General features: G+C 38.9%; 1 protein-coding gene across 1 annotated transcript; it reads right to left on the bottom strand.

Annotated features, from left to right (window-relative positions):
* Positions 1-392: 392 nt before the first annotated feature.
* FAM102B (family with sequence similarity 102 member B) lies at positions 393-23,316 on the bottom strand. The gene is made up of 11 exons (XM_041479596.1): positions 23,096-23,316; positions 11,398-11,518; positions 10,741-10,770; positions 10,124-10,240; positions 8,913-8,959; positions 6,440-6,546; positions 5,813-5,908; positions 5,074-5,290; positions 4,864-4,991; positions 4,411-4,480; positions 393-2,872 (listed from the first exon to the last, which is right to left on the bottom strand). The coding sequence occupies exons 1-11, from the start codon at positions 23,242-23,244 to the stop codon at positions 2,830-2,832; spliced, it is 1,125 nt and encodes a 374-aa protein (XP_041335530.1). The 5' UTR covers positions 23,245-23,316; the 3' UTR covers positions 393-2,829.
* Positions 23,317-23,553: the final 237 nt, after the last annotated feature.

The following is a 23,553-nucleotide window of genomic DNA, read 5'->3' as shown; positions in this document are numbered from 1 at the left end:
AGATTAGATGGAAAAAAATTTAACAAAAACAAAACCCCACAACACAACCAAAAAAACCCTTCCAACACCAACATCAAGAAAAGAGTGCAGTATCCCGAATGTAAGGGAAATAATGTGGGTATCTATTGTTTGCTTATGGTCAGGATAGTTGAACAGAACACTTCTCATCAGTGTTCTGAATTTAAAATTTTCATTCTAGATTAGAAAAAGAATGGGATCTAAATGACACATTTTCCTGATAATACAGATGTCACTTTGTGTTAACACAGAAGCAGAACAAAGCAAAGCATTTTAAAAAGAAGTCATTAACTGGAAGAGAAACTCAAATAGACTCAAACTTCCAGTTAAGTTTACAACTTTTTGCATTAAAAAAAAAAAAAAAGAGACAATTGTTTAGGAATGGATTCCAAGCTGAAGACATGAGTTTATTCAATGTCTGAGAGATTTGTATTCAAATACAGTTAAAAAACCACATAATCCACCAGTACATCCCAAACAGTTAACAACATGGAAGTCTCCAGTATTCATATAACATATTTTACAAAAAAGAAAATACAGCACCTAAATGTGAAGGTTATGTTCCACTTACATGATGCACAATTAGATTATCACTTCATGAAGAGTTGTAAGTCAAGTGAGAAGAATAAATGACTAAGATACAGTTTTATGAAAAGCTGGATTTCTATGTCAATTTCCCTTTTATTTAAAATATCTGCTCAGGCAAGAAGATACTGTTTCTAGTAAACAAATTATCTAATCTATGACCATCAGCTGTGTCACCTTATCAACTTATATGGAAATTCCCTTGAGAATTACATAAGCAGCTGTACAGTGTTTTTTAAAAGTCTGTTTTCCTCAAACTACATTTAGTTTTCCTAGTAAATGTAAGTAAACTACCATTTAACTACTGTTTGTTTTAATGGATTTGTCAACAAGTATAGCAGTGTCAAAGACCACTGAAAGCAAAGAATGTATTCAAATTTCTGGCATCTTTTGCTTGCAAGGGGATTTTTTGGTATGAATTAGTTATATAATAGAAAAGGAGACTATAATATTCTGAGAGAGAGTTGTATACCAGCAGTTGAGTAGTTTCTGTTTAAAATTCCTGTGGAAAACAGAAACTGATAATACCACACTTCTATTAAGAGCAGCTAAAATAGAATCTTTGTATTAATTCTTTTACCTAATTAGATACTCTAAAGAGATTATAATTAACAGTAGAAATACAAGTATGCAAGTACCAAAACTGAGAAATAGCTCATATTCATCATTTTCAATAACAGCATTCTGGCTTTGAAGGCTGAAATTTCATTAAAAATACAAATAAAAATTCAATAATTCTATATGGATTTGTGGAAAACAAAGTCTGCTTTTGCTAATTTAACCTATTAAATATGGCCTACTTTGACATCAATAAAAAGGTGTCAAACATTGCTCTGAGCAAAATTTGAAGCATTCTGAGCTTTCAAAAGTGACAACACTATTTTTACGTATTCCAGGCCTTAACTGATAAACACTACCACTAAATTAAAAAAAAAAAAAATTAAGTCATTTGCAGTTTACAATTAATTACACCTATTTGTTACCCGACACATCCCTCTAAAAATGGATTCTTTCATATTCTCAATGAAAATTTAAAAAGCTCTTTCTTGCTTGTCAGGCAAATCACTACTTGTGCAAATTTAAATACAGTACATTGACCTAATGTGACAGTGGACAGATAGCAAAAGAAGTGTTCAACAAAGCTGTTGCACACTAAGACTTTTTCAGTGTGCAGAGTATGTCTACAATAAAGTGCTTCTCTTAACAAGTTATATTAATAATAGTACATATAGATGTTTACCTAGTTTTAAAGCTTAAATTCCTTAGTAAATGGTTTAGTCTCCCTGTACACCCTCAATCCTGCAAGGCACATTCAAAACACAAGCAAAGCACTGACTGTGAAGGATTAAACTACAATTTAAAAAATTAAGTGGTAGTAAACTACTGACTAGGTTTGTAAACAGTACCATCCCATTGAATCTCAATGTTCATGCATTATGGAAGTGAGTTTCTGTGGGAGCAGCTGTTGAACTCCAGATTTAACAATCAAGGCAGCTTTCTTAATGAAACGCTATTGTGCCTTAGTGTTTTGGTGTGGAATCCCACCTTTTTCATCACTTGAATGAAAAGAAGTCGCATTTGACGCATTTAAACCTGTAGCCTTAATTTACAGTTCACACAGCTATTAGTGGCTGGTTAGATCTATTTAGTTTTGGGGGTTTGTTTTAAACCTCTTCTGTTGAAGTTGTGCTCAGTACTCTTAAGAGAAGATTTTGGTTATATTAAAACATAGTTGGCCTGTTTTTTGGAGGCCATAACTTTGACCTGATAAAAACTGACTTGACAGGAGTAATTAGCTTCTGTAAAACTAAAATGGCATGTAGGATCAAATTCAGTAATTATTCTTTTCAGGTTCTTTTAAGACCAACTTTCAGAAGTTTCTTTAAAAACAACGTTACAAACAAAGTCCATCACTGCAAGTCATCTCTTATATAAAATATTGAAATGGGACATGCTTCCACAGATGTTTCACAGAAATTAAGTAATTCCATCAGCATCAGACAGCTCTTACAAAAACAGTCCAAATGCTCTCACAAGGTACACATATAGCTAAACATTGCCTTCATACCACAGAAGATGATGCTCTATGAGCAAGAGGCATTCCACTCCTTCTCAGAAAAAGATCACATTGAGTTAATTTTGTCATTCTCAGCTCTTGCAGCAGAGCAAACAATACCAGAGGTATCAACACCAGAGCTCCAAGTTTTCCTCATTTGACATTCCAGTTTAGCGTTTTATCACCACCTGCTCGTATGCTCCAGATCCTACTCTGAAAGTTTGAAAAAAGTTAGTTCAATGTTAATTTAAATGGAAGCTACATAGCAAGTATCACATATTAGCAAGTGTATTATTTAAACAACCCAACCAACAGCCTTCCCAAAAAAGCCCCAACAAAACCAACCAAACAGGTAAATACCAAACCAGCTAAATGTGAAGGGTAGAAAACATTTGTCATTATTACCATGCCATGGAGTCACCTACTCTTTAATGCACTAAAGAGATTTTGCTGTGCTACAGTCAAAATGAACAAAGAGTAATGTTACTGAACAAGAAGTTACTGTTGGACTTCACTAGAATTTCTTAAACATCACATTTAGGGTACCCATCCCCACAGCTGTATCATATGCAGCTAATACTCTTTATATACATTTACACATAAACAGGTCAATGTGTCTGAAAAACCCAGAAACTGATTGTCATCTTACATTAGGATACAGGAAAAACATCTTCAGTCTTTTGTTCACTCTGAATTGTAAACAAAACTCTCTCACCTCCCACATCACAGCCCATAGTGGGTGGTTTTCCATAGAAAATTGCAGTACTATGTAAAAAATTAATAAGGCAAGCTCTGCCTTAGTACAGTGCCTGGACTGTTCTGGCAGCTGCATTAGGACAGATCTGTGTGCTGCAGGAGTGTGTTCTGTACCCTTTGATGTGATCCTAGACAGGTATTGATGTGCCCAGTTTGCAGATGAGCCAAGTAATTTAACCATTAGTATTACATGCACGTATAAAATCCAGTTATTTTATGACTTTCAATATATTATCAACTGCCTTTATACCTAAGTCCATAGTAATTGCTGAAATACTGAGGCTATTCTGATTTCTTCAGCTATAAACGTTGAGTTACACTGGACTGCAGAAACACAGTATTAGAACATATTCTTGCCTGGTTTTCATGGTTTTTCATGTGAAGATTAAAACATTCAGGTCAAGTCATATATCAGGATTGAAGAAGGTTTAGAGAAGAAAAAAAGGTCTCTGGTTCTAAATGATAAGATAACCTGAAGCAGATTATCAAAAGAATTTAGGGCTGCAAGTAGTTGAAAGATGAACAAGATTGAAACAAGTAATATAACAGGAAATGGGATTTGTGAGAAAAACTAAACTGAAAAAAATGAGGCTTGTTATGAGGAAGACATAACAGTTTGATACTGTAAAGGCAGATGCGTAAAACACTTAAAATTTTCTTCCCGCTCCAGAGTAACGTAATAAGGCTGTACAGCTCCCATTTGAAACTGTTTCCTGTGCCCATACTGACACGTTGCTCAGATCTGAAAACCTCAGAACTGAGACTCCTCAGAAACTCTGAAAGTTAAAATTCTTAGGCTGACACGTCAGTTCTGTTTTGGAACTATGTGTCCTATTTTAAAAACTGACAGTCTGGCTCTTTGGTGCTTTTAAATGATACAGAATAGAAAGATACAAAGGTCAAGAATATAGATACAGAATAATTGCTGTAGAAGATGCAGAAGATGAATACTTTCATTTAGTATTGCCTATGGATTCGTTGTTCAGGCTACATACCTGTTAGGTAGATGGTGACTTCCAAAAGAAGTGCTTCCACCAGGGCCCACAAATAATCTTAAACCTTCTTCTAAAAGACAAATGATTAAAATATGTTAGCTTTCTTTAATGTTGTCCTAGCTAAATCTATGTAATTTTACATCTACCCATTTTGCAGCTGACACTTTCAGATGCAAATACTTTAGGTAATGAAGAACCAACTCCTACATGGTGTAGGTTGAAGGAAGTACCTTTGTCATAGATTTGCAACTGCTCTTTTAGGCTTAAAGTAATCATCTGGGAAAGCTTCCTGTGTCATGTAAAATGTTTTCAATTTCTGGTGGATAAGATAAAGTAGAAAATGCAGCACAGTCCTTATGAATACAAACAGCAGGGACTGTGAAGAGAGTGAGTTTTCCCTAAGGCCTGTAATGTACACAAATTTTCCCTAAGCTTCCTTATTTGTTGCCATACCTTCTGCACTTGAGTCTAAACTGAAGTCTTGACTCTGGAGTATTTTTTCAACTATATCATCAGCATCAACTCTGGTAGCATCAACCCTCTTCAACTGTGACTCCACAGAGTCTTGCTTTACAGGATGTCTGCAAAAATAAATATATTTAGGCTCTTAGACATGATAAAGTAATTTCCTTGTGCTAGATAAGGCTTTCAGATTAAGTGTACCTGCATTGTTTTTCTGGTGGTGCATCTTCAGTAGATGTATCAATATCAGCTTCAGTTACTTTTGGCTCAGTCTCTTCACATGGCTCTAGAATACTTCCAGTTCCTGTTGAGGTACTTCCCACTGAGGTACTCCCCACTGAGGTGCTCCCCACTGAGGTGTTTCTCCTGTGGCAGAGTTCAGACAGACTGGATGATCTAGAGTGACATGTGCTATATCCTGTTGGGAAAATGCAGGAGAGATGGGTTAGGTATGTTCTTGACAGGCCAGGTCTATCCTGAAAGCAGAATTTGTGTTTTGTCTTCGTATAAAGGGACGTTTAAAAGCCCTGTGAATGTATGTGCGTACATCAACTAGAAACCGACTTCAGATTTTGTATTCTAGCACTTGGCATTTTCTTTTGTTCTAAGTAATTCCTGTTTATATCTGAACAGTCAGAACGACAAGTATCATCCCCTTCAGCTTTTAGAGCTAAGTCTCCATTTTTTTACTCATGGAAGAGGTAAAAATCTCATTCATGGTAATTGGAGGGAACAAAGGCAAAAAGCTGTCTTGTATCTGAAGAGATAATCCAGCGAATGCAGTAAATTTTAAGAGGGAAAAAATGTTACCGTTGCCACACCTGAAACTTCTAGGAAAAAGCTTTCAATGCAAACCCTTTTTAAAACATAAACTTATTTTCCACTGTCTAAGCCTGTGAAAGAAAACACAACAACTCATAACAAAATTGTGAACAGCTACCTGACAGTTTTGATTGCTGACTTGCATAGCTTGATGTTCTGGAATGTCCACATGCACCAAGTTCATCTGGGACTGAGGCACTCTTTGATGACACATCTGCAACATGGGCAAGTCACACAGTGTTCCTAAAGCCAACTTTATTGCTACTTTGCCAGTAATTTTGATTAGATTCAAAAGTCACATTTCCCAGAGGGATTAGAGATTTGACACTGATTTTCTACAAACCTTTTGGAGATTCAAGTGCTGCAAAAATACCATGCATGTTAATGATATACATTCTTTAACAAATAAAAGTCTTAATATGTATCTGAGCAAAACAGTGAGTACCATTGGGTTAGGTAGATTTGTATGAAATGTAGTTGTAGATGTGTCTAGTGTCAATATTAAGGAGATAACCATTCTTTCTCCAGTATCGTAGTAGAACGTTGGGACAGATGTTTTCTGTCTGAAAAGCTAATCTGCTTAAAAACTTCAGCTGTATTTGAAGCAGAAACTCACAAACCATGTAAGAAGGTTCCTTTGCAGGCCAACTGTCAGCATCCCTTTCAGATTTAAAGTATTTTGAACATCTTGAAACTATGAGACCAGTTATAAAAGCATTGAAAAATTAAGAGCATTATTCTGTACCTGCTATACCCAGATGTGCTACTTCTAAGTTTTCTCCACCTTTCCTATCTTCATGCAAAGACTCTGATTCTCCAGCAACTGCTATAGATGTTGCTGTGGAAGGAGGCCTGTAAGAAAAAAGGTGGTTAAGATTTGCTGTACTTCTGTAATTCCTCTAAAATGATCAGCACGTAGTTTTCCTTTCAAATGTGTTGGCATCATTCATACATGCATCAAGTTAACAGACCTACAGTTTTTTTCTGGAAACATGCTGCCTAGTTCCCCATTAAGGAAAATGAAAAAAAAAAAAAAGGAATGTTTTGCTGTTGAGCTTAAGGACATTTTACAGAATCAATCTGGTCAGTCCTCAGGCTTCTGGGGATCTTGGCAAAGGCTTTTCCTTTTCTGATGAGTGGTGAAGTGATTTGTCTTTAATTTGAAGTTGTTTCTTATTTTTTTAAGTGTATACATCACAGGACAGTTTACATGCTAAAACTATATGTAATTCAGTACTTGAAGTAATACATGAGAAGGTGGTAAGTATAAAAAAAACCCAATGTGTACAACAGTTGGCCAAGTTGGCTTCTGTGCTGGGACATAATCCTGGCTTTGTTTCATCCCTGTCATAGAGCAGGAAATTATACATATATATATATATATATATATATCTGGGCTGATAACCCTCCCAACTCCTAAAAAAAGGACCTATGGCACCATCTCCATGTATTGCACTCTAAATTTTACCTTCTACAAAATCAAAAAGCATCATGTATGACATGGTTTTAATTTTACTTCAATATTAAAAGCTTCTAATAAAGCTCAAGTGCTTGTTTGAGTTAATACCAAGACCCAAAGAGAGGTCTCATTTAAATCAATAAACCTCTCAGTTTGTGTTTTGCTAGTGCAGAAGAAACTAATTAGAAAGTGACAAAGTACAAGCAATCTCTTGCAAGCAAATACAACCAAAATACATTTCAAGATGTTACCTACAGGATTTTTTAATGCTTTGGTATTTTCTACATTGGGAAAAGACTGTTGGTCTGCATACAAATGGGTATTTGTTGACATTTTTAGATTTGACATAGTCAATAAATTAGTCATTGTCTTGACGCAGAGTACCACAGCCCCTCTTAGGATATGTTTGAAAGTAAAGAGAGAAAGAAAAAAGCACTTATAGAAATACAATGCCTGTGTGACTTAACTGTGTAACATACTTTTGAAAGCAAGAACTGAATGGTTTCAGGGATGTCATCCCAGATCAAACACCAAGCCTTCTAGGCTTCTTCATAAAATATGTAGTTGATGCCAGATTGTGAAACTGTTTTAAGGTTTATTTTTCCTTCTACAAAGAACATCTGGATTATATAAATTGTTTGTTCTGTTTGTGTTGAAAGTTTGTGTTCCAGGAAATGGTTATATCACCAGTTTGGAAGAAAATGCCAAGTCTGAATAATTTGAGTAAGAGATTTTTTCCTAGGAAGCCAGAAAGTTATTTCATGCTCATTTCAACTCCTTCAGTACTAGGCAGTAAAAAACAAATACACTGCTTTGTTAGTATCCAGGACTAATGATTAGTTGCCTTTGAGGAATTGTTTATCAGTTCCAGTGATGTATTTGTTAGTACGTCTGACTCTAAAGTAAATCTACTAAAGTTGTTCTGAAGTAAAGGGGTGCTAAGTAACTTGGGATACAGAAAAGTTTTGCCCAATCAGAAAATTCAGATAATACCCTCTTGCTATTTATTCAGTAAGCACAAGATGAGATTCTGCAGTTGTTCAGTGTTCTATTCTTCTCATTAAAGGTTAGTAGAAGAGAAAAGAAAGGATATTTAGTGGTGCAAGGGGACATTGAAGAGTGCTGTGGAAAATCACATAAGCCAGACTGGTACAAAACCACAGCACAACTGTTACACTTCCTTAACTACAGATTAAGGAACAATGAGGCCAAAGGATCCTCAATGTATAGCATGAATTCTCCTAGCTACCTGCCCCTCAGATGTTACCTACTGCATCTTTTACCAAGCTGCATATGTCTTTGCTAAGTAAATATCTGAAAGTGCTTTCTCTTGTACAAAGTCAGTTCACACTTCTGTTGTTTATTGGGTTTTTTTGCAAACAAATATTTCAAAGTCATCAGAGACTTGTGAATAAAAGGTATAGCAGTACATTCCCCCTGTACCAAGTACATTTATATAAGGTCGCTGCAGGAATAGTTTCCCTGAAGTGGTTTTTCTTTTTACAGTACAGATGTACATGTGAATATTCTGTCTTGATACCAAGTACCTAACAGCAAGAACTGTAACACTTCTACTGGCAATTTCACCATGTTAGTCATTATTCAGCTACCATTCAATTTTTTGTGGCTTTTTTTTTTTTTTTTTTAATACTGTTGCCAGATTGGAGAGATGTAAAAACACAAATTAGAAGTGTAATTCTCAACATGGGATGTACAATCAAAGCACCACCCCACAGAGTGGGGTGTTTTACAAACTTACATTTTAAAGCATGGGTCTCCAGACATCAGCTGCATGTTGATCAAAACCTACACATTAAGAAAACAAAAGCCATCATAAGAAAAAAAAAATTGTTTGTGACACATACGTGGTCATGTAAATAAGTTGTATTTGCCACAAATGTTATATTTAATGAAAATAAAATGTCATAATCACACATGCAAATAAACACACAGGCAAAAAATGACATCATTTTTCTTAGGCATAGAAACAACACAAAATACAATTTAAAGTAACATAGTTACACATACAAGATTCTGAAAAAGACACATATATCAAGGAGAATCTTAGAATTATTAATAATTAAGATGGCTTCAAGGGAAGAACCGATCCAAGAAACCTAAAACCTGAATGATCAAACAGAACATTGTTTAGACCAGTGGGTGCTGAAGTATGTTCTTTGCTGAGGGTGTTCAGCAAACTGCTGGCTCTCAGTACGGGTTGTGCTAACATGAGAGACAGCAAAAGCACACAGGTTAAATAAGCCATAGGACACAGTGCATTGAAGGCTTGTTAGGCAGGCCAAAGCCATCCATAACAAGTGTTCTGGACAGTCTAGGACTGTCAGATCAGAAAGTCCATGCACAGACCATATACTGAATAATGTGGAAAATTTATCCTGGTGTCCCAGTAGGAAAAAAAAATTAAAATTACTTTGAACAATCTCAACGTAATTATTTTTAGGTTTATGGGGCTTCTTCAGGTTTTTTTAGCTCCCTGGACTAAGGGAAGAGGATGTCAGAGTGGGTGTCTTGCAAGAATTCTCCCCAGCTGTTACAGTGATTACTATCAAATAGAAAACAGGAAAATCCCAGGAGTCATCCCAAGTATTGAAGGTGACTTCTACATATAAGCGCCAATTAATAGATTCGCTCTCAGAAAGATGCACAGAAGGTTGCCCAGTCTTGAAGATACCATACATTAACTTGTTCATTTTTCAGCTCTTAGACTAGGAATACCTTTTAAAAGCTTTTCTTTTACAGCTATCCAGCTCCATTTCAAGATAGGGCAAATTATATTTTTGACTGTGTGGATTTTAATTACTGTCTCTAAACAACACTTTAGGTTTTACTTCAAATAGCTTTCCTTCCAGAAAGAGATTCAGCAAATAAGTTTTAAATTTCATTAAGTGCTTAATAATAGCACTTGTTCTCTGCTTTATTACTTCAAGTATGATAAAGGAAAGAAATTACTTTGAGAATGGAGTTGTCTTGTCTTGTATTTTTGGTATCATAACCTTCCAGTAAACAGCGACGAGTGGTATTTCCCGATCCAGCAAATTCTGCTAGATTTAGGTCTGCAAATCCCAGCTGTTAAGAGAAAATGAAAATTAGTAGTAAGTATTTGGCTAAATGAAGGTACTTGCTAATTACACATTGAGTACCACTCAATAGCAGTTTCTTTCAAATACGTGTGAGAGAATGCCTGTTTAAGGGAATGGACTTAGGCAAAAAGCAGAAAACAACCCAGAGTGTAGAAGTCAGCATAGTTCCATTTTCAGTTAAAAATTTTAAAGTGCTAAGAGAGAAAAAGAATGAAGAGAGTTTTCTTTGTCATTTAATGTAAATGTTTACTTTTACTAACCCTTTCCGCATACCAACCTGAAAGAAAAAAAAAAAAGTTTTGGTGGTATAACATTTTTACGTACTTACTAAACACACTGATTGAAAGTTCCAACAGCACTGTGTTACTATAATGTACATTATGAAGTCATGGGTATTAAGTACTATTCTGGAATTATGTAAAAGGGCATAAAATGGTAAGAAAGAAAAGCTTATCTGTAGGCAAAATTAGCTACATCTCAATTTACCTTTGCATATGCCTTTCCTCCTTTTAATTCCTAGGAAAAAAAAAAAAAGGAAAAAAGATACACCATTAAGCCATTAAATATATTGACACAGGATTTTTCTTTGGTTTTTTTTAGAAAAGCAGATATTAATCTTTATTTTATAATATCTCCCCACACATTTGCTAGACTATGCTGTTGTCATTTAGACCTTAATATTCATAATGCCTTTGGAGCAGGCCAGCAAGACACTGTTGTCCTGGAGAAAGGAATGGCAAATGCCCAATGCCAGCTGGCATCGGGCTCACAAGGTCTGGCCCCAAAGGTAGGATGTACTGCATGCAAAATTCTGGTACTTAGCACAGTTCAAGGCTTCTAAGCTTACTGCTGCTTGCTGGAAGTACCAATCAAGAGCTAATTTTATAAACACTGAAGAGAAATTCCTTTGCTGCCCTGCTGGAAAAAGGGTTTTCTTCAATAAAAACATAAACCCCCCCATAAAAAGTAAAAGTAAAAGTCAAAGTAAAGTAAGTAATAAGATTACTGCAAAAATTCTGCGTAATGGAACAGCTGATGTGATTTCAGCTAAAATTTGCTTTATGAAGTTTATCAGACATTCAAAAATTAAAACAAAACGAAGAATGAGCAAGGAAAGAAGAGGGGGGGAAGAAAGCTGCTTACCTTCCGTACAGACACCCTGCAAGTGCAAGTATCCAGAATCCCTGTTGTGGCACTGGCACTGATCTTACACATAAAGAAGAACTTTTTCTTCCAGCGGACACAGTTTGCCTGTACTACTTCCCTGCAAGTAGAGAGCATATGCTCAGTGTTAGTTGCACATAGACTCAATAAGACAGCTCAAGAACAAACAGTGGTTACTCTTTGCAGAGTGGCCACTTCATGCAAATTTTGGTCCAAGGTGTGAATAATAACAATAATCCCCCATTCTGCTCTTAACAGTGTGCATGACTAATAACTGTTTCAAGCTTTGAACACAGTATTAGACCTCCAGAAGAGTTCAACAGCCATGTGTTTTTTCAAATGAATGAGTCTAATTTCTGCAGTTTGCCTCAGGAGAGTGAAGTCTTCCTGAACATCAGCTCCCAGGCACTGTCTCCCAAGCTGCTGAGCTTTGCAATGTGCTGAAGGCAGTATCTTTGACAAGTAGTGTTTCAGTTCAGAGGAAAGGAGCGTCATACAAGCAAAACTACATAAATTTGAGGCCTGGAAAAGTAGAAAGGAAATGATGTGCAATAACCAGACACAAAGTAATGCAGCTACATACTGTGAGCTTGCCATTTGAGAGCAAAATAAGCTGACACATCTGAAGGGATCTGTTTCTCACAGGAGAATAACAATCTGACAGTATGATGCAGTGAGAAAAAGGCAGGATGAAGGATGCTTTCAGTTATGGATGTCATTTTATAAGGCTCAGACAGAATACATTCTGTTTGGGTAATTCTGACCAAGAAACAGACTCCAAAATGAAAAGACACAGGGAGGACAACTAGAAAACCCCTGTATCTTAAAAGAAAAAAAACCCTGATAATTTCTTCTATCAGTCTAACCACTGAAGTACCGTCTTCACATATGGACATAGTTCTCATTTTTCCTCTTCCATTTTCCTAATGCATAAATTCCTATGTTTTATACTAACTTCTGACAGCAGCTTATTATTGAAGAAGCAGTTCAAAGTCTTTAGCAGATAGAATCCTATGATTCTGCAGAAGCTGGAGCCAGAGTTTATCATGTGTATAGTAAAATTAAGAATTGCAGGGCGCTCACAAATGCTCCCTTTGCTGTGCTGGTGAGACTGCCAGCTCCAGGGCTCACAGGCACTGTGACTTCCTAAGGTGGGAAGAAATCAGCCAGCCTAAAATGAGTCAGTGTAATGACCACAACAGACTAATAGATTCTGATGACACAACAGTGAGTCACATTCAAGCATGTGACCTGGAAGGAACATGCTCTGTAAACACCATGATCTACTCTTTATCTGGGATGTTTTACATTGCAAACTTTCCTGTATTGTGGGGAAAAAAAGAATCCTATCCTGCTGTCGTGTGAGTTATTTGAATGCACAAAAGAACCAGATTTCAAAAAAGGCAAATTACAAATAGTTGCATCTCTATTGAAACTGGCTCGGACAAGAAGACATCACGTAAAATTCACCCTTAAAAGAGATAATAGCTGCTAACATTTCTGACACATATAAAACAGTGCCACTAAATTGTAAGAGTTCACTTGTCATCCATAAAGGTCAGAAAATCCTTTCTCATTACATCTGTTTGTTGCAGAAGTAGGAGAGAGTCATCATCATCCTTCCCACCCTTTCCTTGTCACCCACCAGGACACCACTGGGCCTACCAATAACAGCATCACTTCTGCTGCTATTCATCATTTCACTAAGTTCTTGGAGTGCTTTTGCTTCTGTAACTTTTCCACTTAGTAATAATGATACTTTTTTCCACTGAAAAAGTGTTTTTGTAAACTGATAGAGTTGAAGCGATGTGTCAAAATCTTTGTACTCCTCAGTATAATGGTTCAAGTTGTTTCTGCTTCTCAGAACAGCCTTCTGTCTCTACAGCAAAGTCAAAGCAGCTGCACATTCTACAGTTACAGTGTTCCAGACATCACTCACATTGTAGCAAAAGATACTGCAGTGAACATTAAACGCACTTTTGCTTGTAAATGCAAGAGAAATGTAAGTAACATCTGCTTGGGAAATGTAAGTATCCTTAAAACCTTCACGGATTTTGAATTTATTTCAACATACCAATACTACTATATGGCTATAATGGTTCAAGTAAGGAAGAGAGCACAAAACCACTCTGCTTTTGATAGACTCAGTCCACTCATATCACAGGCCAGGATTTGCAAACAAGAAGTAGAAGTGGCAGTAAAAAGGCTCTGGATACTGATGGTCTAATTTTTCTAAAAATAAAATCAAAACCAAATTCCTTCTCATAAGGATGTCAGAAAAAAAGTATCATTAGTTTCTTTCACTGGCATATACATCACAAGATATTTGAAAAATTTGCACACACACAAAAAAAAAACCAACCAAAAAAACCTAAACAAACAAAAAAACCCCAAAACCCAACCTACTGCCCCTATTCCCACTAAACAGTTCTTCTAATTCCACTATGTAAAAGAAAAAATTGATGTATTTTAATTCAGGAAATTTTTTTGTAAAGAGGAATACCATCTAGCTATTCTCATTGTACTGAAAAAAGGTCAAATAATCAGAACATTTAACTTCAACAGTAACATCTAAGTTTATAAGAGTCTTAGTTAATTGCCAGGCCTTTAGAAAATAAACAGCTGTATTGATTGGCTGCTATGGAAATGAACCCAGGTAACTTCTGGCAGCTATTGCTGTGCTGAAGCACGCTGGGGAGAGCTTTCCGTTCTGAGTCAGTTTCCTACGAGCTCCCCGTCACTTTACCACATGCACAGCAAAACCAGTTGTTTTCTTAATCAAAATGTATCTTAGTTACTAAGATGCACTGGAATACATACTAGGCTGTAGTGCTTTGGTGTAATTGAACAAATGCTGTCAGTACTATGTAACCAAGAATAAATTCAATAAACAGATACTGTAGGATAAAATTACTCCAAACTATAGTGTGCTACCATCACTATTTTTTCTTTAGAGGGACAATTGCACATTGACTTAATTTCAAATGCAAGATTTAAGCTGTAATCAAGTCCTTAATTTGCAGATATTTTGTATACTGTGCACAATTGTCCCTTAAAATGTTGAATGAAAGTATTGGATTTTTCTTCTGACACACAACAGAGAAAAAAATAAACTCAAATAATAGACAATAAATCCTAATCCAGTCACCACCTCATCCTAAAGCATTAAGAAGTGATGGATTTTTTAAAGGTGTTTATGTTCATCAGATTGTTTGTTCATTTCCACGTGGATAAAATCTATGAATAATGGCTTGTTCCAGCAAATAGCTACAAATGCAAAAATAAATCACTTTTAAGGACTTTCACTGTCATGGGGAAAATCCCTTCTTGCTAAATGGAAAAGCATTAGCATGAGAGGCTCTGAAATAAAGAAGCCAAAACTCCTTGTGGACATCTACCAAAAGACTGTGTTCCATTAATCAGAAAATGTACTCAAGTTCTTATCTAAGTTATTCTAAACAGCCTATTAGTATCTTTAGCCATATGGGGATGATTATGTTAAACGGCTTGTGTTTGTAGTGCAGTTATTTTAGATTTATTGGTCACCAAAGAAACAGTAAATTGGGATAATTTAAGATGCCATTCAGTCTTTATATCAGACTACATTCACATGAAAATACTTCCAGAACTACTTTTGGATTCAGCTGGGTCAGTACACTTCTTTATGTCAAACAAAGTGGTGTTTGCTAATGCATCTTACAGTGTGTGAACAGAACATGAGTTATCTACTCGCTGTAAATACTGTGAAAAAACAGCTTTTTCACTACATGAGGTAAATGAGAATATCTTTCAAAGCCGGTAATTTGATGAGAGAGTCACCTAAGTTTTGCTTGTTTGTTTTAGAAGATCTCTCATGTTGATAAGATGGCCTGGGGGAAGTGAGGCTGCTGCAGCTGCACTGTCAGACCCAGCAGCAGCGAGGCTGCGGAGGTGTTCCCGGGAATCCCCGCTCCCAGCACACAGCCAGCCCGTGGGGCTCTCACAGCCAGCCTGCGCCGACAGCCTTCGCCACCGCTCGGGCTGAGCAGGACAAAGGTCTGCTAGACATCCATAGATAGAGACCTGTGCATGGCTCCCAGGCTATCCACCTGCTCACCGTCCAGCCCCATCCCCGAGTGCGTTTGCTCCAGGTGCAGGCACCACAGGCACGGGGATCTCTGATTGCTGGTCCCACCCCAGTGGCTGGCATTTGCTGTGACCCATCCGGGCTCTGCAGGTGCTGGCACCCAAGTGCTCTGGCCCACAATCCCTGGCACAATGGACACAGAGGGCCCGTGACCCACAGTCCCACTCCCATGGCATAAGCGTGCTCACTCTGGCCTCTCCTGCTGCTGGCAGCTCTGTGACACTCGACTGCAGTTGCTGGCACTCAGACATCCCCCGCCCCACAATGCACACTGAACAGAGAGCCCTTCCCCAGGAAAGAGTCACAATGTTCTTCAACAGGAAGATACAGCAGACATTACTAATTAGAAACAGATTAGACAAACGTACCAAACAGCAAACTATTTACATCCAAGTGGCCCTTTATCCCCTTAACTCCCTATTTTTCCCCACACTTGTTCCTCCTCAAACTTATGCCTTCCTCCACCTTTAGTTCTTCCCCAAACTGTCCCATGATAAGCCTCTTCCCGTGTATCCCATGATGCTTCTCATAGGGAGCAAAGTCCCCTCAGTCCAAAACATGCTTTAGTTTTAGTTCAACATGATGGGTTTCCTGCCTGGACAATGGGGCTAAGGGTCTCCTGGGACAGGCCTGGGAAGGGCCCAGAGAGGGTGTCCCCTTGTCCAAACCCATAAATTTCAGTTCCCCACCTGCCTGTGTGTCCCTGGGCTTGTGTAGATGGGCTTTGATGGGCTGATGGTTCCTCTGACAGGACTGGGATTAGCTGGAGCTGAGTATTATTTTAGGCACTCCACCCTCCCCTGCCTTTGCTGACTGCAGTCATTTGTGGGTGTGCAAATGGACTTCTATCACCTAAAGCTTCCTTTGATCGATCTCCCTCTGAATAAAGTTAATACAGGTAGCTCTGTCCTTCTGATAAAAATACAGTATTTAGCAGCCTGGAGTTACTTTTAGTGTAGAAAATAGTCTTCTAAAATGGGAGCAATATCCCGTTCATATAGATATTACTATATATATATATTTTTTTTTTTTAATATATCTAACATCTTCTGCAGAAATCTGGAACACTTAACAAAGGCCAGTGTCACCTTACAGACAGGAATTAAGGCATTAACCTACAATCTAACAGTGTAGCCACACTATCAGTGGGTTCAGGCACTGGAAGAGTCAACCTTTCCTAGGCTATTTTTAGTATTAGGAAGGTATTGTTGGATATAGAGTTCTCATTTATACTATACGTTAACACAGAAGGCTTTGGAATACAGGAGTTGAATAACTTCTTGCACTCCTCCTACCCAAAATCTACTTCTATGTAAAATTCATGCAGTGTCATAGTTGAGGGAAATTTACAGGTAATCATGCAACAAGGTCCTGAAGCAGTACTAAGCTACATTTTAGATTGTTATCCAATAACCAAAATGCTAAATTTAGGCTTCATATAGAAAAGTGCATCACTTGAAGTGCTCAGAGCACGAGCTCCAAAATATATGCTGTAGCAATAAGCTTATGCAAAGTTTTAATGTATTTCTCCATTCAGGAACAAATTCAGTTGACTTTTCCTTTAATATTCTGTTTTCCCCATGCCTGAGGCGTATAAGATGATGCATTTTCTCCAACAAAAACATTTTTTCCTAAGCATTGCTACAAAACCGAACAAAACAAGTCATTTACAAACAGCTTCAATGGTTCACAAATTTCACGACTAAGCAAACAGCTGGCTCTGCAGGAAGAGCTCCACTTGTTTACAGTGCAGAGCTCCCCAGTTAATTTGCTGTTAGTACGTGCAAAATTTGAACAGAGTAATCATTTTATATTCCACATGTTTTTATTCATAATAAAACAGGTTACATTTTTAACTATTCCACGTGTTTTTATTCATAATAAAACAGGTTGCATTTTTAATTAGCAGCATTTCATGTCAACAACTTCTTATAAAATATGTATAAATTGATTGTGGATGAAAAACTGCTGGTTACAGGCAAATACAGAGACCTAGAAGAGAACTAGCACTGTGAAGGGTAAACTGCATTAGAAGACTGTAGTCAGCAAGTCAGAAGGAACTGAACATTTGAGACTGTATCTGCAGCAGTGTGCTTGGTTTTGGGGCCTTCTTGGCAGAAGACTGATGAACTGAAGGAAGTCCAAGGGTGTGAGATGAGGGTCTGGAGTCAGGGATGAATTCTCTGATGCAGGAGAATTTGGAAACATGGGATTTTTACAATCTGATGATGAGGTGAAGGAAAATCTAACTGCCATCTACAGCCCTCTCTACTAAGTTAGAAGATGGAGCCAGACATTTCTTAGTGGGTAACAGGGAAAGGAAAAGAGGCAAAACCAAGGTAAGTGCCAGTAAAGTAAGGGAAAAAATGTTCACAGTAAAAGTGAACAGCAGGGCAGGTTGTCTACAAGGACTGGCATCACCATTATTGCAGATTTTCTAAAGCTGACAGGACAAAGCTCTGAGCTTCCTGATCCAACTGAAATTAGTCTTGCTTTCAGCAGGCGGCTGGAATGTGTGATCTCTGGTATTATCCTTCACCCGAAATTATTCCGTGAACAGAAATAGTCCTTAAAATATGAAGGCAATCAGGTGCTATGGTACTGGCAAATGGCAAGTTTGTGGCAGAAAAATACTGTACTTCATGTACTGTGCTGAGGTCAGGGGGAAAAAAGCCAACAAAGCAACACCAGCTCTTAAATCCAAGTGCCAGTTCTGCACAAGGCAGGCACCTTAAGTATGAAAGCTTTTCCCACTGTCTCTCTCTCTTTAACAGATGTCTATCATGTATTTCAAATATTTTTTGTGACAAGTTAGCTGTTGATACATTTCTTATCAGTTTTTACAATTACAGTTAGGGAAGTCTCCCAAGACTGAGCCTTTTTTATATCTGCAATAACCAGTTACACCCCATGCAAAGAGCAGACTATACAAATATTTTCTTTTCCTCTACTGTATCCCAAAGATAAACCCCTTCAAAACTAATATATTCTTTATTCCTCTGATTAATTCTTTATTTTTTCACAACCATATTTTTTAAATCAGTTCACTAAACACATTTTACTGTAACTATTAATGAAAGGAGAAGTACAAAGAAAATACATGTTGAAAAGTTGTACTTTGTGTAGAGAACTTCTCCTCACCTTTTCCTCCCTACAGAGGACAGTGTCTGAAAGCTGCATAACCAACTATCTCTTCACAACTGAGGAAACATTAAGTGGGCATTTGAGAATCTGAAAAAAGCAACTACAAAACTGCAAGGTAGGACTTTAATCCCACTGCCAGTATTCCTCACAGTACTTGGAAACTTACTTTGTTTCAAGTTCCCCAGCTGCAAATCCAGTTACAGCCGAAAAAGCTATTAGAAGTAGCATTATCCAGCTCTGAAGAATGTCAGTAGGATTCATACATCATATAGGAAGATTAGAGTGATAGGGACAGTGATTCCATGTGACAGGTATGTTTTTCTAACAAGTACTGTAATTTAAAAACAGAATTAGTTAAGCTGTGTTACTATCAGGAGAGTTTCTCTCTTTCAAATGCAATAGCATCAATCAGGAAAAGAATGGCAAAAAGACAACTTGAAGAATCCAGTGAGGCAGGTGGTGTCACAAAAAAATAGATGTAGTTTTAGACAGTTGAGAAGGAGGTAGCCATGCATCACTAGAAGCAAGAAGTATTTATCTGGCAGATGAGAAGCCAATTTCTACAGAAAACAGTTACATGCTCTAGCCTGTACTTATTAGGAATAGGAATATATTAATGCATGATCTCTCAAGACGTCCCCTCAGGACTCAAAAGAGTACATAAAAAAAACTCCCACATTGCTGAAATCCATTGGAAAATAAAATTATTTGATGAAAAGCTTATAGCTCTTGTCCACTTTGATCTCTGTCTCTCACATATAGCAATCATAATCAGCTTCTTCGTTTAAAATGTTGTGTAAAAGAAGGAAGATAGAAACATCAGCAGTCTAAACTGTCAGAAATCAGATCTGAAAGGAAGGGGAATATGACCAAGCTGAAGGCTGCAGTCAGAAGAACACACCAACCAGGTCCTTTTCTTGAGTGGCATGCAACTGAAATCCAAGCTAAAAATGGAACTAGCAGGCTTACAGCTCCTGTAGCCTCAGTCGATAAAGTAGAGCATTGAAAGTACACCCTCAAGAAATCAGATTCTGATTCCCAAAATTTCTTGGATTTCCTCATATTCCATCTGTTCATTTACTGCTGACTGAGCAACAGCTCAGCCTATGAGCCTCAGTTATCTGCTCTAGGGACCTATTAATTTTTGATTCAGCCTTTTAAAATGAGTGCAGTTGCAGAAAGCCTATACTTGCTATATGTTTATATCTACATTAGAATGGCCACAAATAAACATGGTTAGAATTTAGTCAAGTCTGTACCTTAAAATAGTATTTTTTTCTGTTCAAAATATTAGTAAGTGCCATTTCTGCCCTGAAATAATTTTGTGTCCTTTCATGGTTCATTGCCATTATGTGCACACTATTTCATGACCAGGCAGTATATAGATACACAGTATCCTGGAATCTGCGCAAGTGTCATGTATTAACTTATCCAATTTCAAAGAGAGATCTAATGTCTTTGGCCCGGGGAAAGGTAGAAAGATGCCTTGCCACACAGGAAACCAGGCTTAAGCTAGGGAAGTTTCCTAAATGAAAGTGAGGTTTGTTAGCATAACTTTGCATATATCCACAGTCTACTGGCTGAAAATCCAGCTTTTATTCTAAAACACAATGGTAAAGATCCAGAAATCGTGCTAGAAAGCAATTTCAAGAAGGGGAGGGCAGGAATTACACTGTATGGCTGATTGTGAGTTTGCTAAAACAACCAAACTTACCCTTTTCCACAACACCCTTCAAAACTTATAACACATTAATTCTTGCCAGAATTCCAAGGTCCTGCTCTTGCAGAAACTCTCAAACACTTTTACCAGTTTAAACACTGCTGCCACTTGGCTTGGTCAATGTCCTTGGATAAAAATATTATTTGGCACTACCAGATTACTTTAAAAGTCAATATTCTTGTCCAGTAATTTAGTGTTATAATCCAGAATTTTCCCACAGTAAGGATTCACAGATGTGCATAGGGATGTTTCAAATAGAAGTTTTCTAATAGGAGTTCTAAAAAAGTATATGCAAACACAAAAATGAAAAGTGGTGTGGTTTCTATTTACACACCAGCCAGATCACTGTGTACTGCACTATACACGCTGGTCTCACCTGGTCACAAAATTTCTGTATGCTTCAGGCACACATCTGTGGGAGCCAGAAAAGTAACTGGACTGTGACAAGTCTCCAGTAACAAAAATAAAATAAGGCTATTGAGAAAACAGAGTCGGTATCCCCCTGTATTATAAAATTTTTTGAATGAGTTTGTCTATAACTTTCTGAAACAAGAGAACTCTGAATATCTTTTATAAAGCTAAAAAGATCACTACTCTAGAAATTTAACTGCCAGCTCACAGCAAAACTAACAAATGCATGCAACTAGGAGATTCTGGCCATCAAAAAGTTTGCAACTGCTAAGTTTTGAAATACTACCGTTCCGGTGTAAACTTAATTTCCTCCTTATTTATTTAGCCCTTTGCTGAATCACCACTCTGAAAATTCATCTGTTAATTCTTAAGCCAAGAGCAAAGGCACTCCCTAAACTGGCACTGAAGGATCACTGCAGAAGAATTCTTTACCTCCCTACCAGCATACTCAAACACTTCTCAGTCCAGCAGGAATGAGTTACACTCACAGGGACCTTGACATACCAGCATATGTTCCATTGCTGTTAGTTTTTAAGTCATAGCCCCAGAAAAAGAAAATGGAAGAATTTCTAAGCTTCAGCTCCAACATCATTTTTTACATCAGTTTCTCTACACACACTGCATCCTGCCACACACATTTTACTCTAATGAACCATTCAGAAAGATATGAATGTAGGCTTTCAAGCATTTTAGCGTCATAAATAGACAAGGCAAAAAAGACTAAGATCACCACAACGTGTCAAAACCATCTGCTCAGCTGAAAGCAAGTCCTTGAAAATAGACATCCTGTCCAGAAGATGTATGTCAGCCTGTGGAAATGACTTCAAGGCAATAAGGGCTGGAGTAGGACAGTAATGGCACATTAGTGCCTGAATCACAATTGTTATCATCATCATCTATTACTTATGAAGTCGTTCACAAGAAAAATGTTGAGGAAGGACACGAAATGAGATCAGAGCACAGACGAGTTGAACAACTTCCAACCATACAGAAGAAAAATTTGTCTTCAATTATACATGCTAGTATTATGGAATGGTTAAATAAGGAGGTTGTAGGCGAAAGTTCAATTTCTAGTCTTTCTCCTTGATTAATTTAATTAACAGAATCAAAAGCAGATAATTTAGAAAGCTCTGTAACAACAGTATTTTAATGAGAAAATAACTGAATATTCATGGATTTATTACTGTCTTCTCCCATAATTCTATGATACATTTTCCAGTAAATCCTTTTTGCAATAATATTAAAATAATAACTGCTACAACAAGAACACGTGTAATGGGAGGGGAATCTCCTCCTTCCCAGACCTGAAGCCACAGCACACACCCTTCCTATTGACAAGGTTCTGCCTCTGCCAGGTACTTGGAAAAAAATAATACACTGTCCCTCTATTTACCCATTGCTACCCGTGGATCAGGGAGCCACTGCCACAACAGATGGCTGCTCCATTGCTGAGGCACAACTGAAGGAAAAGAAAGAGGAAAAAAAGACATCTGCCTTGCACTTGCACTGCAGAACTGAGCATGAACAAAGTCAGTAATACATGACCTGAGCACTTAGAGGAAACACTGAGGACTATTCCATGGAGCATAGCTCTCCATGTAAATATCCACAGAACGAAACACAACAAGCCAATGTTCAATAATTAAACAATAAGGTCGCACGACTCACAGGGGACAGCTCAGACTACAGGCTTGGGGACAAGAAATTCTCCCCTCCTGCTACCCGTCCGCTCAGCAGCTCCAGCTTTATGGCACAAGAGACCCGTTTCTCTGGGACAGCCCTCATCACTCAGGGATTCCTCTGTTACTCCGCGTTTAGGAGCCTCAGTATTTATTTTACAACCTTACGAGTCCAGGCAGCGAGCAGCCACGCAGACGAGGAGTTCCAAGTGCTACCACATGTGTTCTCTCGCCGTTGATGCTGGCAAAGCAGGCGGGACGAGAAGCCTGCCCGGTGCCACGCCGTGCCACAGGAGCTTCCCCTTCGGCGAGGGGAACGGCGAGCAGCACGGCCGCAACCGCCAGGAGCCCCAGGGCAGCCACCCCTCCTTCCCCCGGGCCCCCGCCCGCCTGCCCGCCAGCGCCAACCGGCTGAGCCCCGGGCTCGCCGCGGGAGCCAGGAGCGGGCGGAGGGGCTGCGGAGGCGGCCGTGCTTCCCCTGCCCGCGGGGGGACGCGGACTCGAGCGGAGCCCGTCGGACGGGGGCGGCCGCGGCCCGCCTGGGGCTCCCTGCGAGGGGCGGGCAGCCCCCGGCTGGCGAGTCCCGGAGGCACCTACCGGGAGGACTCCCCGCTGAAGCTGCCCCCGTCCAGCAGCCGCACCTTGCAGAAGAGGATGCCGTTGACGAAGGGCACGGAGGAAAGCTCGTCCAGTTCCAGCTCCACGCGGAACTTAAACTTCTTCTTCTTCATCATGATGAAGGCCATGGGCTAGGGGCTTCCCGGGGGCCGCCCCCACGGCAGCTCCGCTCCGGCCACCCTGCTCCGCTCCGCTCCCATGCCCGGGGCGAGGGCGGCACGGCGGGACGGGCCGGAGCGGCGGCCGCTGCCAGCTCAACCCCTGCCGGCCGCGGCGCTCCCGGCCAATGCTTACATGGCAGCCGGCGCCTCCCTTTCAAACCCGCCCGCCTGCGCCCCGCCCGCTGCTGGCAGCGCCGGCCGGAGCCATTGGCGAGCGCTGCCGCCAGGGGCTCGAACGTCGGCGTGCGCTCTCCCGAAGAAGTTGGCCCGGGCAGG

The sequence above is a fragment of the Pyrgilauda ruficollis genome, unplaced genomic scaffold (genome assembly GCF_017590135.1).
Source record: "Pyrgilauda ruficollis isolate IOZ18807 unplaced genomic scaffold, ASM1759013v1 scaffold49, whole genome shotgun sequence".
NCBI classification, from domain to species: domain Eukaryota; kingdom Metazoa; phylum Chordata; class Aves; order Passeriformes; family Passeridae; genus Pyrgilauda; species Pyrgilauda ruficollis.
The sequence above is the reverse complement of the archived record's forward strand: the minus strand, read 5'-3'. Positions and strand labels throughout refer to the sequence as shown.

What these genes read in the sequence shown, in the direction of transcription:
- FAM102B (XM_041479596.1), bottom strand. Translation starts at nt 23,244, where the DNA reads ATGGCCTTCATCATGATGAAGAAGAAGAAGTTTAAGTTCCGCGTGGAG. An exon ending in GCAGGGTGTCTGTACGGAAG is followed by an intron (nt 10,771 to 11,397) that starts GTAAGCAGCTTT and finishes TTTTTTTCCTAG; the next exon opens with GAATTAAAAGGAGGAAAGGC. An exon ending in CCACCAGAAAAACAATGCAG is followed by an intron (nt 4,992 to 5,073) that starts GTACACTTAATC and finishes TTATTTTTGCAG; the next exon opens with ACATCCTGTAAAGCAAGACT.